The sequence below is a fragment of the Scyliorhinus torazame genome, chromosome X, assembly GCF_047496885.1.
Source record: "Scyliorhinus torazame isolate Kashiwa2021f chromosome X, sScyTor2.1, whole genome shotgun sequence".
Lineage (NCBI taxonomy): Eukaryota > Metazoa > Chordata > Chondrichthyes > Carcharhiniformes > Scyliorhinidae > Scyliorhinus > Scyliorhinus torazame.
Genome location: NC_092738.1, coordinates 18,506,791 through 18,523,243, shown reverse-complemented (window position 1 = coordinate 18,523,243; position 16,453 = coordinate 18,506,791). Strand labels below are relative to the sequence as shown.

General features: G+C 55.7%; 1 protein-coding gene across 4 annotated transcripts in view; it reads right to left on the bottom strand.

The window, feature by feature from the left end:
* Nucleotides 1-11,472, bottom strand: part of LOC140405379 (RNA-binding motif, single-stranded-interacting protein 2-like) — a 326,884-nt gene extending 315,412 nt beyond the window's left edge. For 3 of the 4 annotated variants that reach the window (XM_072493710.1, XM_072493706.1, XM_072493711.1), the window contains exon 1: nucleotides 11,332-11,472. In XM_072493710.1, the coding sequence (XP_072349811.1) occupies nucleotides 11,332-11,397 (66 nt within the window). In that variant the 5' untranslated portion in view covers nucleotides 11,398-11,472. The remainder of the gene's footprint in view (nucleotides 1-11,331) is intronic. The other variant, XM_072493707.1, reaches the window with a different exon arrangement.
* Between the last annotated feature and the right edge of the window lie 4,981 nt (nucleotides 11,473-16,453).

Genomic DNA, 16,453 nt, shown 5'->3' with positions numbered 1-16,453 from the left:
AATTCCTTGCGATTAAATCTGTGAAACAGACATTCTGCCAAAAGAGCTCCCAAGTTTCCAGCGCTGACTGGGTGACTTTTTCACCAGAAAAACACCCCCCACCCCCCTCACTCCACCCCCCCCTCACATCACCCCCCTCACTCCACCCCCCCCCCCACACCACCCCCCCCCTCACTCCATCACCCCCACCCCCTCACTCCACCACCCCCACTCCCTCACACCACCCCCCCCTCACACCACCACCCCCACTCCCTCACACCACCCCCCCCTCACATCACCCCCCTCACTCCACCACCCCCACACACCACCCCCCCTCACACCACCCCCCCCTCACACCACCCCCCCCCTCACATCACCCCCCCCACCCCCCTCACTCCACCCCCCCCTCACATCACCCCCCTCACTTCACCACCCCCACTCCCTCACACCACCCCCCCTCACATCACCCCCCCTCACTCCACCACCCCACTCCCTCACTCCGCCACCCCCCTCACATCACCCCCCCCACCCCCCTCACTCCACCCCCCCTCACATCACCCCCCTCACTCCACCACCCCCACTCCCTCACACCACCCCCCTCACTCAACCACCCCCTCACTCCACCACCACCCTCACTCCACCACCCACACCCCCCTCATCCCACCCCCTCACTCCACCACCCCCCCTCACACCACCCCCCTCACTTCACCACCCCCCCCTCACTCCACAACCCCACCCCCCTCACTCCACCACCACCCTCACTCCACCACCCACACCCCCCTCACTCCACCCCCTCACTCTACCACCACCCCTCACTCCACCACCCCCCTCTCACTCCACCCCCCTCACACCACCCCCCTCACTCCACCCCCCTCACTCCACCACCCCCTCACTCCACCACCCCCTCACTCCACCCCCCTCACTCCGCGCCCCCCACTCCCCTCACTCCACCACCCACACCCCCTCACTCCGCCACCCCCACCCCCTCACTCCGCCACCCCCAACCCCCTCACACCGCCAACCCCACCCCACTCACTCCGCCAACCCACCCCCCTCACTCCGCCCCCCCCAACCCCCTCACTCCACCCCCCCAACCCCCTCACTCCGCCACCCCCACCCCCCCGCCACCCCCACCCCCTCATTCCGCCACCCACTCACTCCACCACCCCCCACCACCCTCACTCCACCACCCCCCTCACTCCGCCACCCCCCACCCCCTCACTCTGCCACACCCCACCCCCTCACTCTGCCACCCCCACCCCCTCACTCCGCCACACCCACCCCACTCACTCCGCCCCCCCACCCCCCTCACTCCGCCCCCCTCACTCCGCCACCCCCACCCCACCCCCCTCACTCCAACCCCCCACCCCCCTCACTCCACCACCCCCTCACTCCACCACCCCCATCACTCCGCCACCCCCCCACCCCCTCACTCCGCCACCCCCACCCCCTCACTCCGCCACCCCCACCCCTCTCACTCCGCCACCCCCCACACCCCCACTCACCCACCCCACCCCCTCACTCCACCACCCCCACCCCCCTCACTCCACCACCCCCACCCCACTCACTCCACCACCCCCACACCCCTCACTCTCCCACCGACACCCCCTTCACTCCACCACCCCCACCCCCCCACTCACCCACCCCCACCCCCCTCACTCCACCACCCCCACCCCCCTCACTCCGCCACCCCCACCCCACTCACTCCGCCACCACCACCCCCCCTCACTCTGCCACCCCCACCCCCCTCACTCCACCACCCCATCATTCCGCCACCCCCTCACTCCGCCACCCCCACCCCTCTCACTCCGCCCCCCCACTCACCCACCCCCACCCCCCTCACTCCACCACCCCCACCCCCCTCACTCCGCCACCCCCACCCCACTCACTCCGCCACCCCCACCCCCCTCACTCTGCCACCCCCACCCCCCTCACTCTGCCACCCCCCTCCCCCCTCACTCCACCACCCCCACCCCCCCCCACTCACCCACCCCCACACTCCACCACCCCCACACTCCACCACCCCCACCCCCCTCACTCCACCACCCCCACCCCCCTCACTCCGCCACCCCCACCCCCCTCACTCTGCCACCCCCACCCCCTCACTCCACCACCCCCATCACTCCGCCACACCCACACCCTCACTCCGCCACCCCCACCCCTCTCACTCCGCCCCCCCCCACTCACCCACCCCCACCCCCTCACTCCGCCACCCCCACCCCACTCACTCCGCCACCCCCACCCCCCACTTTGCCACCCCCACCCCCCTCACTCCGCCACCCCCACCCCCCTCACTCCACCACCCTCACCCCCCCCAATCCGCCACCCCCCCACTCCGCCACCCCCAACCCCCTCACTCTGCCACCCCACCACCACCCCACTCCACCCCCTTACTCCACCCCGTCGACCCCCTCACTCCACCCCCCCAACCCCCCTCCCCCACCGCGCCCTCCCCCACCCCCCCACCCCCCTACCCCCACCCCTCACTCCACCCCCCCACCCCCTCACTCCACCCCCACTCCACACCCCCCACCCCCCTCACTCCACCCCCCCACCCCTCTCACTCCACCCCCCCCACTCCCCTCACTCCACCCCCCACTCCCCTCACTCCACCCCCCACTCCCCTCACTCCACCCCCCCACTCCCCACACTCCACCCCCCCCACTCTACCCCCAACCCCCTCACTCCACCCCCCCACCCCCCACTCCACCCCCCCACCCCCTCACTCCACACCCCACCCCCCTCACTCCACCCTCTCACTCCACCCCCCTCACTCCCCCACCCCCACCCCCTCACTCGCCCACCCCATCCCCCTCACTCGCCCACCCCCCTCACTCGCCCACCCCCACCCCCCTCACTCGCCCACCCCCACCCCCCTCACTCGCCCACCCCCACCCCCCCACCTCGCCCACCCCTACCCCCCTCACTCGCCCACCCCCCCTCACTCGCCCACCCCCACCCCCCACACTCGCCCACCCCCACCCCCCTCACTCGCCCACCACCTCACTCGCCCACCCCCACCCCCTCACTCGCCCACCCCCACCCCCCCACTCGCCCACCCCCACCCCCCACTCGCCCACCCCCACCCCCCACTCGCCCACCCCCCTCACTCGCCCACCCCCCTCACTCGCCCACCCCCCTCACTCGCCCACCCCCACCCCCCTCACTCGCCCACCCCCACCCCCTCACTCGCCCACCCCCACCCCCCTCACTCGCCCACCCCCACCCCCCTCACTCTCCCACCCCCACCCCCCTCACTCGCCCACCCCCCTCACTCGCCCACCCCCACCCCCCTCACTCCACCACCCCCACCCCCCTCACTCCACCACCCCCACCCCCCCTCACTCCACCCCCCTCACTCCCCTCACTCCACCACCCCACCCCCCCTCACTCCACCACCCCACCCCCCTCACTCCCACCACCCCACCCCCCTCACTCCACCACCCCACCCCCCTCACTCCACCACCCCCACCCCCCTCACTCGCCCACCCCCACCCCCCTCACTCGCCCACCCCCCCTCACTCGCCCACCCCCACCCCCCTCACTCGCCCACCCCCTCACTCGCCCACCCCCACCACTCCACCACCCCCACCCCCCTCACTCCACCACCGCCACCCCCCTCACTCCACCACCCCCACCCCCCTCACTCCACCACCCCACACCCCTCACTCCACCACCCCCACCCCCCTCACTCTGCCACCCCCACCCCCCTCACTCCGCCACCCTCACTCCGCCACCCCCACCGTCCTCACTCCGCCACCCCCACCCCCCTCACTCCGCCACCCCCCACCTCCCTCACTCCACCCCCCTCACTCCCCTCACTCCACCACCCCACCCCCTCACTCCACCACCCCACCCCCCTCACTCCACCACCCCACCCCCCTCACTCCACCACCCCCACCCCCCTCACTCGCCCCACCCCCACCCCCCTCACTCGCCCACCCCCCCTCACTCGCCCACCCCCACCCCCCTCACTCGCCCACCCACTCACTCGCCCACCCCCACCCCGTCACTCCACCACCCCCCACCCCCCTCACTCCACCACCGCCACCCCCCTCACTCCACCACCCCCACCCCCCTCACTCCACCACCCCACACCCCTCACTCCGCCACCCCCCACCCCCCTCACTCTGCCACCCCCACCCCCCCTCACTCCGCCACCCCCCACCCCCTCACTCCGCCCTCCCACCCCCCCTCACTCCACCCCACCCCCCCCACCCCCCTCACTCCCCCCCACCCCCCTCACTCCACCCCCCACCCCCAAGCGTTCCTGGGCTGTCCAGCCAGTGAGTATTGTGAGAGGGGGAGGGCCACTTCCTGAGTGCCCCCCCCCCCCCCCCCTGGACACTCCTGCTTTTCCCCATCCCATCCCAAAACACAGCAGCCCCTCACCCCCAACATACACGGGCCCCCCCCCCCCCCACATACACATCTACACAACCCCACACACCAACATCCCTCACACACTCATTCACCGACATTAAACACCCTTTCTCCCCCCCCCAGGTACCTGGCAGGGAGAGCTGGAATTTGGACAATGAGCTCGGTGGCTGTATTGATAGAGTCCCCACTGCGGGCACCTGGGAATAGGTTTGAACTGGAGCTGAATGCACACTCAGGGTGGGGCACAGATTTGCTGCGGATCTTGACAGCGATAACCTCTGAAACCTGGAAGATTCTGTTGATAATTGAATAGGGAGCAGCCCCCCCCCGGTTAATAATGAAACAGTTGAGGTGGGACAATGTGAATAGTGTCTCACTACACACCATGCATTGAGTGGCAACATCATCGCTTTGCAAAAACTCCTTGTGGTCAACACCTCCCCTTAATGTCTCGATATTTTACAACTGAACTTGCCGCTGTCTTCCTAACTTCCTCCTGAGCATTTTGCTCAGGAAGGTGACATCTAAACGCCGTGTGTAACCTCCCTTTAAACAAAAAGTAAAAATTGCCGTTCCAGTTCGATCAGTACTCATGGTTCCCAGTTTCTCCTCCCTCCATTGGGTGATGGGTTGAATATCTTAACACCCACAAAACAAATCTCTCCCCCCCTCTATCCCATCCAGCAAACCAACGAAGAGTTTTGGTGTTAAGTTGATTTGTTAAATTAAAGGCAACCAATGTTAAAATCTATGCCCTAATCTGTTCCTGAAATTCTCTTGATCCCACTTTCTTTTTTGCCTCTCTCCGCCCTAAAATTGGGCAACAATCCAATCCCCCCCCCCCCAGCCTGAGTAAAAGTTGAAATGAAAACAGAGAATGTTGGTTGAACACACAGGGTCTGGCAGCATCTGCGTGGAGAGACAGAAAAGTGAAAAGTCTGTATGACCCTGCTCCAGAGGCGGATGAAAGTTGACTTGAATCTCCTCCGATCATCCCATTGGGTATTGGGAGACCCTGCTTTCTGCTTTGTGACTTGGGACAACCATGTAGAACATAGAACAGTACAGCACAGAACAGGCCCTTCGGCCCTCGATGTTGTGCCGAGCATTGTCCGAAACCAAGATCAAGCTATCCCACTCCCTGTCATTCTGGTGTGCTCCATGTGCCTATCCAATAACCGCTTGAAAGTTCCTAAAGTGTCCGACTCCACTATCACAGCAGGCAGTCCATTCCACACCCTAACCACTCTCTGAGTAAAGAACCTACCTCGGACATCCCTCCTATATCTCCCAACCTGAATCTTATAGTTATGCCCCCTAGTAACAGCTACATCCACCCGAGGAAATAGTCTCTGAACGTCCACTCTATCTATCCCCCTCATTATCTTATAAACTTCTATTGAGTTGCCTCTCATCCTCCTCCGCTCCAAAGAGAAAAGCCCTAGCTCCCTTAACCTTTCCTTATAAGACCTATCCTGCAAACCAGGCAGCATCCTGGTAAATCTCCTTTGCACCCTTTCCAATGCTTCCACATCCTTCCTATAGTGAGGTGACCAGAACTGCACACAATACTCCAATTGTGGCCAGAGACCCACCCCCCCTGTCTGTCCCCAAAAACAAAACAGCACTGTCCATTAATCCATTTCACCCAGTCATGCTCCTCACATGGTCTGGCAACACAACATTGACACAAAACCAACACACTGACTCCCTCCGCACCCTACAACACCCTCATATTCCCCTCTCCCTCACACACGCACTCACAATCTCGCTTGGAATGCCAAACCGATGCTGAAATTAATATTTCAGCAATGGGAGGGGGGTGGCCACAAGTTTCAAACAGTGTGAACCAGGTTAATAGACTCGAACAGGTTGATATTAAGGAGGATGTGCTGGAAATTTTGAAAAGCATCAGGATAGATAAGTCCCCTGGGCCTGACGGGATATACCCAAGGTTACTATGGGAAGCGAGGGAGGAGATTGCTACGCCGTTGGCGATGATCTTTGCGTCCTCACTCTCCACTGGAGTAGTACCGGATGATTGGAGGGAGGCGAATGTTGTTCACCTGTTCAAGAAAGAGAATGGGGGAATCCCTGAGAATTACAGGCCCATCAGTCTTACATCTGTGGTGAGCAAAATATTGGAAAGGATTCTGAGAGATAAGATTTATGATTATTTATAAAAACATAGTTTGATTAAAGATAGTCAGCATGGCTTTGTGAGGGGCAGGTCATGCCTCACAAGCCTCATTGAATTCTTTGAGGATGTGACGAGACACATTGATGAAGGTTGGGCAGTGGATGGGGTGCATATGGATTTCAGTAAGGCATTTGATAAGGTTCCCCATGGTAGGCTCATTCAGAAAGTTAGGGGGCATGGGATACAGGGAAATTTGGCTGTCTGGATACAGAATTGGCTGGCCGAAAGAAGACAGCGAGTGGTAGTGGATGGAAAGTATTCCGCCTGGAGGTCGGTGGCCAGTGGTGTCCCACAAGGATCTGTTCTGGGACCTCTGCTCTTTGTGGTTTTTCTAAATGACTTGGATGAGGAAGTGGAAGGGTGGGTTAGTAAGTTTGCCGATGACACGGAGGTTGGGGAGTTGTAGAAAGTGTTGAGGGTTATTGCAGGTTACAACAGGACATTGACAGGATGCAGAGCTGGGCTGAGAAGTGGCAGATGGAGTTCAACCTTGATAAATGTGAAGTGATTCATTTTGGAAGGTCGAATTTGAATGCTGAATACAGGGTTAAAGGCAGGATTCTTTGAAGTGTGGAGGAACAGAGGGATCCTGGGGTCCACGTACATAGATCCCTCAAAGTTGCCACCCAGGTTGATAGGTTGTTAAGAAGGCGTATGGTGTGTTGGCTTTCATTAACAGGGGGATTGAGTTTAAGAGCTGCGAGGTTTTGCTGCAGCTTTATAAAACCCTAGTTAGACCACACTCGGAATATTGTGTCCAGTTCTCGTCGCCTCATTACAGGAAGGATGTGGATGCTTTGGAGAAGGTACAGAGGATATTTACCAGGATGCTGCTTGGACTGGAGGGCATGTCTTATGAAGAAAGGTTGAGGAAGCGAGGGCTTTTCTCACTGGAGCGAAGAAGGCAGAGAGGTGACTTGATAGAGGTGTACAAGGTGATGAGAGGCATGGATAGAGTGAATAGCCAGAGACTTTTCCCCAGGGTGGAAATGGCTGTCACGGGGGGACATAGTTTTAAGGTGATTGGAGGAAGGTATAGGGGAGATGTCAGAGGTTGGTTCTTTACACAGAGAGTGGTGGGTGTGTGGAATGCACTACCAGCAGAGGGGGTGGAGTCAGAGTCATTAGGGACATTTAAGCGACTCTTAGACAGGCACATGGACAGCAGTAAACTGAAGGGGTGGAGGTTAGGTTGATCTTAGATTAGGATAAATGGTCAGCACAACATCGTGGGCTGAAGGGCCTGAACTGTGCTATGTTCTATCTCGTCTCCCCCCACTCCCCAAGTGGCACCAGGTGGAGCTCAAGGTGTGGGGGGGAGTAATGATAACACTATCACGTTTGTGTGTGTGTTGGCACACTTTTATTCAAAGGACAAACTTGATTCCAGGGAAGAGGCCCCTCTGGTGCCTGACAGCCAGAGAGGGAGGGAGAGAGAGAGAGAGAGAGAGTGAGAGAGCAGGAGGGAGGGAATAATCATAGAATCATAGAATTTACAGTGCAGAAGGAGGCCATTCGGCCCATCAAGTCTGCACTGGCTCTTGGAAAGAGCACCCGACCCAAGGTCCACACCTCCACCCTATCCCCATAACCCAGTCACCCCACCCAATGCTAAGGGCCATTTTGGACACTAAGGGCAATTTATTATGGCCAATCCACTTAACCTGCACATCTTTGGACTGTGGGAGGAAACCGGAGCACCCGGAGGAAACCAACGCACACACGGGGAGGATGTGCTGACTCCGCACAGACAGTGACCCAAGCCGGAATCGAACCTGGGACCCTGGAGCTGTACCGTGCTGAAGGGAGGGGAGGTGTGTGGGTGCCATCACAAGGGCAGACATCATCCGAGCAAAAAATGGTCTGCTTTCTGTGCTGTATATTTGATTTATAATGGTGACCCCCCCCCTCCCCCCTCAAACAGCCACTCCAGTAACATTGATGCCAATTGGCAGATTACCCGAGCCCCCCTGTACCATGACAGCTGTTTCCTGCTGAGCGCCCTCCCCACAATGACAGTTTTTCTCAGTTGGTACGAATTGAAATACACATGGGTATTTAACTTATCCCTGTGCCAATCTTCCAGTTCTACTGGGAGTCAGGAAGTGTTTTAAAACTTTAAACCACCCAACCACGAGTCACCAGTGGATTATTTTGTGCAATTTCATTCATCCAGTTAATTCAATTCCCTCCCTCTTTCAAAACAAATATTGAGGTTGCTTTTGTTCCCCTTGTTCTGGGGGTTTATTCAGGCGATTAATAACTGACCACACTTTCCCCCGTGGTATTTGAGGCGCATGCAAAGCTTTTCCAGTCTCCTTTTTGTAAGTGTTTCAAAGTGAAATGACCAAGATCTCTGCACTGAATGAGTGCAACACATTAACACCCAAGAGTTTGAAAATCTTCAACCTACACAGCAGGTGAACAAGTCTGATGTGGATAGCAACACAGTCCAACCGAGGGGTCTACAGGAAGGTGAGGAGGGATTAAAGTGATCAAACCAAGTCAGTTATAGGGTTGAACTACTGAGGAATAACAAGCTGGGGAGATTTCCGTTATCGATACCTATTGTAAACACTCTACTCACACCATATATTTTAGACAGTTAACTGTTGTTGATTTTTTTAATCCTGGGTGTTTAACTTCATTCACTCTTTTGAAGTCCGTCTCTTCAGGCATCTGAATGGACTCGATCTCGCACACTCACTTCACTCATAGGAAAATCCATACAAGAACAGAAGAACAGAAACACAGGAACTCGGGAACACAGAAGAACACAAACACAGGAACTCAGGAACACAGACACACACACACACACAGGAACTCTGGAGCACAGACACACACTCACACAGGAACTCGGGAACACAGACACACAGGAACTCAGGAACACAGACATACACTCACACAGGAACTCGGGAACACAGACACACACTCACACAGGAACTCGGGAACACAGACACACACTCACACAGGAACTCGGGAACACAGGCACACACTCACACAGGAACTCGGGAACAGACACACTCACACAGGAACTCAGGAACACAGACACACACTCACACAGGAACTCGGGAACACAGACACACACTCACACAGGAACACAGACACACACTCACACAGGAACTCAGGAACACAGACACACACTCACACAGGAACACAGACAGACAGAAACTCGGGAACACAGACACACAGGAACTCGGGAACACAGACACACAGGAACTCGGGAACACAGACACACACTCACACACGAACTCGGGAACACAGCCACACGCTCACACAGGAACCCGGGAACACAGGCACACACACAAACTCACGAATACAGACACCCAGGAATACACTCACAGGCAGACAGGAACACAGACACACAAGAACTCAGGAACACAAACACAGAAACTCAGGCACAAAAATACACCCACAGAGAGACAAGGACACAGACACACAGGAAGAAACACAAACAGAAACCACACACACTCACACAGGAACTCAGACACGCACACAGACAGAAACACACACAGATAGTGACACAGGAACACAGGCAGAGAGACGGAGAGAGAGAGACACATATACGACGTCTGATGTTTCCAGGGTATTGTGCACGCAAATGATAGAAACGAACTGACGAGACCAGGTTCATTTCAGTCACCACCACTGAAAAGTTAAATCACCCGAGCCAGGCGCGTTCCCAAGAGGGGCCGAATGGCGTCCCTCCCTGCCCCGCTCGAGAGGCAGAAAGCTCAACCGATCGCAGGGAGCTGACTGCAAACTCGACTTCCCCGCCCTGGCTTCCCAAGTTAGAAGCAGCGAGGTGTCAGGCGAAAGAGGAGGACACACGCACACACTTTCAACCTGAATACACTGCGGGCAAGCGAGCACAAGGCAAATGCTATCCACCAGAGACATGGGGCGCTCACAATCCCACAATATACCTGCTCCCTTAGACTGTCAAAGAGCATCGTGCCTGGGGGGGGGGGGGGGGGGGGGGGGTGATCAGAACAGTCAGACAGGATGCAGCAACTGCTGGAATAGCGAGAGAGTCAGTCACTGACAATGTACCCCCCCCCCCCCCCCCCCCCCATCCATCTCTCTCTGTCTGTTCCTGGACCCTGGCTATCTAATAAGAGAGAGAGAGACTTTAACCAACACAAGTTCACCCAGAAACTGATCAGATTCTCTGGGAACATCAAACATTTTGATACATTTCACAAAAACAAACACGCATGTTTTGAACAAAAAAGAAACACTTTGACTTTGAGAACGAATGATTCTTCTCATTTCCAAAACAGAACATGCCCCAAACGAGAAAAGGGTCCAAACAAAGTGACTTTCACTCTGACTGTGTGTCTCTATGTATTATAGATATTTTTTAATATCAGCGAGATACCAATTTCCCATTCTCAACAACACTTCTCCCGTCTTCTTTCTGTATGTGAAGGAACATTTTGGAAATCACAGCCGGGGACAAATGAATCCCCTCCCCTCCCCTACCCCTAGCACCTTTGGGAGAAACTTTCGCCCACTTCGGAGATTCGCAACATCAACAAACACCTGGAACCAAGTCAACTTTCCCCTTCCAAGTGGTTTAAAAAACACCACGATCCAAACTGTTTGCAAAAGTGCTCAGAGAGAGAGAGAAAAGTGCTGAGGTCGAAACATCGCCCCCCCCGGATTCACACAATCCCCTCCCCAGTCCCACTTCACCACCACTGCCTCTTAGCCCAGAGGTCAGACTGAAGCAGTGCCTCTCTTTGCTGTTTGCTCCTCAGCTTTACCTTCTTTGATGATCGGTTGGGGTAGGGATAAGGGGTAAATCCGCCCCGTGGAACCGACAGCAACATTTTCTTTTAATGTCAAATCCAAGCCCGGGGAGGAGGCTGACGTCAGGAAGGGAAGTTGGAATGAACTGAACTGGGAATGAGCACTGCTGGCCGGGTCCTAGCGCCAGTGGATTCTACCCTTCACTCGCCACCCCCCTGCTGGTGAGGTTGAATTTCCAATTTTGGGGGACGAGAGGGCGTTGAGAAATGTTCCCAGCCCTCCTGGATAGGCCAATAGGGCAAATAAGTTTAGACCAGTATTCCTACTTCCCGGTTTCTACTGGTGTTCCATTTTAAAGTATACAAGACCAGTTCACACCAGTATTCTTATTTCCCTGTTTTACCGGTGTCCCATTTTAAAGTATACAAGACCAGTTCAGACCAGTATTCTTATTTCCCTGTGTTACTGGTGTCCCATTTTAAAGTATACAAGACCAGTTCAGACCAGTATTCTTATTTCCCTGTTTTACTGGTGTCCCATTTTAAAGTGTACAAGACCAGTTCAGACCAGTATTCTTATTTCCCCGTTTTACTGGTGTCCCATTTTAAAGTATACAAGACCAGTTCAGACCAGTATTCTTATTTCCCCGTTTTACTGGTGTCCCATTTTAAAGTATACAAGACCAGTTCAGACCAGTATTCTTATTTCCCTGTTTTACTGGTGTCCCATTTTAAAGTATACAAGACCAGTTCAGACCAGTATTCTTATTTCCCCGTTTTACTGGTGTCCCATTTTAAAGTATACAAGACCAGTTCAGACCAGCATTCTTATTTCCCTGTTTTACTGGTGTCCCATTTTAAAGTATACAAGACCAGTTCAGACCAGTATTCTTATTTCCCTGTGTTACTGGTGTCCCATTTTAAAGTATACAAGACCAGTTCAGACCAGTATTCTTATTTCCCTGTTTTACTGGTGTTCCATTTTAAAGTATACAAGACCAGTTCAGACCAGTATTCTTATTTCCCTGTGTTACTGGTGTCCCATTTTAAAGTATACAAGACCAGTTCAGACCAGTATTCTTATTTCCCCGTTTTACTGGTGTCCCATTTTAAAGTATACATGACCAGTTCAGACCAGTATTCTTATTTCCCCGTTTTACTGGTGTCCCATTTTAAAGTATACAAGACCAGTTCAGATAAGTGTTCTTATTTCCCCGTTTTACTGGTGTCCCATTTTAAAGTATACAAGACCAGTTCAGACCAGTATTCTTATTTCCCTGTTTTACTGGTGTCCCATTTTAATGTATACAAGACCAGTTCAGACCAGTATTCTTATTTCCCCGTTTTACTGGTGTTTCATTTTAAAGTATACAAGACCAGTTCAGGCCAGTATTCTTATTTCCCCGTTTTACTGGTGTTCATTTTAAAGTATACAAGACCAGTTCATACCAGTATTCTTATTTCCCCGTTTTACTGGTGTCCCATTTTGAAGTATACAAGACCAATTCAGACCAGTATTCTTATTTCCCTGTTTAACTGGTGTCCCATTTTAAAGTATACAAGACCAGTTCAGACCAGTATTCTTATTTCCCTGTTTTACTGGTGTTCATTGTAAAGTATACAAGACCAGTTCAGACCAGTAATCTTATTTCCCTGTTTTACTGGTGTCCCATTTTAAAGTATACAAGACCAGTTCAGACCAGTATCCTTATTTCCCCGTTTTACTGGTGTCCCATTTTAAAGTATACAAGACCAGTTCAGACCAGTATTCTTATTTCCCTGTTTTACTGGTGTCCCATTTTAAAGTATACAAGACCAGTATTCTTATTTCCCTGTTTTACTGGTGTCCCATTTTAAAGTATACAAGGCCAGTTCAGACCAGTATTCTTATTTCCCTGTTTTACTGGTGTCCCATTTTAAAGTATACAAGACCAGTTCAGACCAGTATTCTTATTTCCCTGTTTTACTGGTGTCCCATTTTAAAGTATACAAGACCAGTTCAGACCAGTATTCTTATTTCCCTGTTTTACTGGTGTCCCATTTTAAAGTATACAAGACCAGTTCAGACCAGTATTCTTATTTCCCTGTTTTACTGGTGTCCCATTTTAAAGTATACAAGACCAGTTCAGACCAGTATTCTTATTTCCCTGTTTTACTGGTGTCCCATTTTAAAGTATACAAGACCAGTTCAGACCAGTATTCTTATTTCCCTGTTTTACTGGTGTCCCATTTTAAAGTATACAAGACCAGTTCAGACCAGTATTCTTATTTCCCTGTTTTACTGGTGTCCCATTTTAAAGTATACAAGACCAGTTCAGACCAGTATTCTTATTTCCCTGTTTTACTGGTGTCCCATTTTAAAGTGTACAAGACCAGTTCAGACCAGTATTCTTATTTCCCCGTTTTACTGGTGTCCCATTTTAAAGTATACAAGACCAGTTCAGATCAGTATTCTTATTTCCCTGTTTTACTGGTGTCCCATTTTAAAGTACACAAGACCAGTTCAGACCAGTATTCTTATTTCCCTGTTTTACTGGTGTCCCATTTTAAAGTATACAAGACCAGTTCAGACCAGTATTCTTATTTCCCTGTTTTACTGGTGTTCATTTTAAAGTATACAAGACCAGGTCAGACCGGTATTCTTATTTCCCCGTTTTACTGGTGTCCCATTTTAAAGTCTACAAGACCAGTTCAGACCAAATTCTTATTTCCCTGTTTTACTGGTGTCCCATTTTAAAGTATACAAGACCAGTTCAGACCAGTATTCTGGGGCTTCATTCTCCGACCCCCCGCCGGGTCAGAGAATGGCCGTTGGCCGCCGTGAATCCCGCCCCCGCCCCCGCCGAAGTCTCCGAAGGGAGAAAAGTCGGCGGGGCGTTAATGGCGCCGCTGCCGCGGAGAATGTCATGGGTCTGCGCAAGGCAGCCGATTTTCGGCCTGCCAATATTCTCCCTTCCGGATGGGCCGAAGTCCCGTCGACGTGATGACCGTTCACGTCAACGTGAATCAAACCTCCTTTTCATCGGCGTGACCCGGTGCTCCAGGCTCACGCCGACCAGCGACGAGGTGAGTGATGGCCTGGGGGGTTGGCTCTGGGCAGGAAATGGCGTGGCCGCAGACCGATTGCGTGAGGAGAGGTGTGTCTCGGCTTGTGTGTGTGTGCGGCGGGGGGGGGGGGGGGTTAGAGTAGGCTGGGCTCCGGGGGAGTGCCGGGAGGGGGTCCGTGCCGGGGTGGAGGTTGGGGGTTGGGGGGGGTCCGTGCCGGGGTGGAGGTTGGGGGGGGGGGGTCCGTGCCGGGGTGGAGGTTGGGAGGGGGGGTCCGTGCTGGGGTGGAGGTTGGGGAGGGGGTCCGTGCTGGGGTGGGTGATGGGAGGGCAAATGAGTTGGTCCACCTGGCCAGGTGCCAGCCTCCAACAGTTGGACCCATGCGGTCCATGCCACCTGGCTGGGGGGAGGAGGGGATATGGGCAATGATGACATGTCGTCGTTCCCCTCCCCCCACCAGGCCGTCATGTTTTCAGATCATCCAGCGATGTTGGCCGCCGTGGTGGCAGCCGCTCATGTCTATGTTGCCCTGGATGAGGAGGAGGAGGAGGAGGAGGAGCGTGCCAGAGAGGCGGCGCAGGCTGCCGCAGAGGGGCAGGCGGCAGCCGCCCAGGCTGGAGGGACACGTGACCGACAGGACGAAGAGGGGGAGGAGGACATCGCGGCCCCACGGCAACGGAGGCACCCGAGGGCGCCTCGTGTGTACCGGCCCCGGCAGTCATACCAGGACCTCACGGACCGGGAATGCAGGAGGAGACTCCGGATGAGCCGGGAAACCGTGGCACACATCTGCCACCTGCTGGCACACCTGTCACCGCGTGGCACTGGCGGGGGACACCCTCTCCAGGTGTCCGTCAAGGTTACGGTGGCCCTGAACTTTTATGCAAAGGGGTCATTCCAGGCACCGAGTGGGGACCTGTCCGGCATATCGCAGACATCGGTGCATCCGGGCAGTGACAGATGCCCTTTATGCCATGGCGCACCGCTACATCCGCTTCCCCGTGGACCGGGCCAGCCAAGATGCCCGGGCCGTGGGCTTCTCTGCCGTTGCCGGGTTCCCCATGGTCCAGGGCGCGATCGATGGGATGCACGTCGCCGTGCGGCCACCTGCAGAGAATAGGGCCGTGTTCACTAATAGGAAGGGGACCTATTCAATGAACGTACAGGTGGTCTGCGACCACCGCATGATGATCCTGCACGTCTGCGCTCGTCACCCAGGCAGTGTACACGACTCATTCGTGTTGTCGCGGTCATCCATCCCCGGCATGTACGAGGGACGCCATCCCCGGCTGAGGGGCTGGTTGCTGGGCGACAGGGGCTACCCATTGCGATCGTGGCTGATGACGCCTATACGGAGGCCACGCAATGAGGCGGAGAACCGCTACAATGATGCCCATGTAGCGACAAGGGGAGTGATCGAGAGGTGCTTTGGCGTGCTGAAGATGCGTTTCAGGTGCCTGGACCTCTCTGGGGACGCCCTCTAGTATCGGTCAGATAGGGTCGGCCGCATCATTGTGGTGTGCTGCGTCCTGCACAACATAGCCCAGCAGAGTGGCGATGTGCCGCAGGCAGAGGAGGGCGGAGTGGAGGAGCAGCAGGAAGAGGCCCAGTCCTCCCCAGATGAGGGGGATGGGGGCAATGGTCAGGGCAGACGGGGTAGACACAGGCGGGTGGCTGTCCACCGTTACCGGCTGGCCCAGCGGGCATGGGACAGACTGATAGACGCCCGCTTCACTGACTAGATGGGCGTGGGAATCGGGTAGTATGGCCACAGACCGCACACCATGACAACAGCCGACCACCCACACCCCCCACCCATCCACCCACCCAGCACCCTCACCCCCCTCCCCAACCCCACACACCCCACCCGCATGCACACCACCCCCCCCCCCCCCAATTGCCGATCCACCGGCGGCACAACGGGCCGGGCTCACCCAGTTGCGGGTGGACGCGTGTCTATCGCAGGCCATGGAGGATGATGACAACCCGCCTCCGATGAGCTCCTGGCTCTACATCGTTGGACTATGTCTGACCCATGGCCACAGTACCACCATCCACCCGGACCATCGCTGCATGCGGCTGTGACACTGCA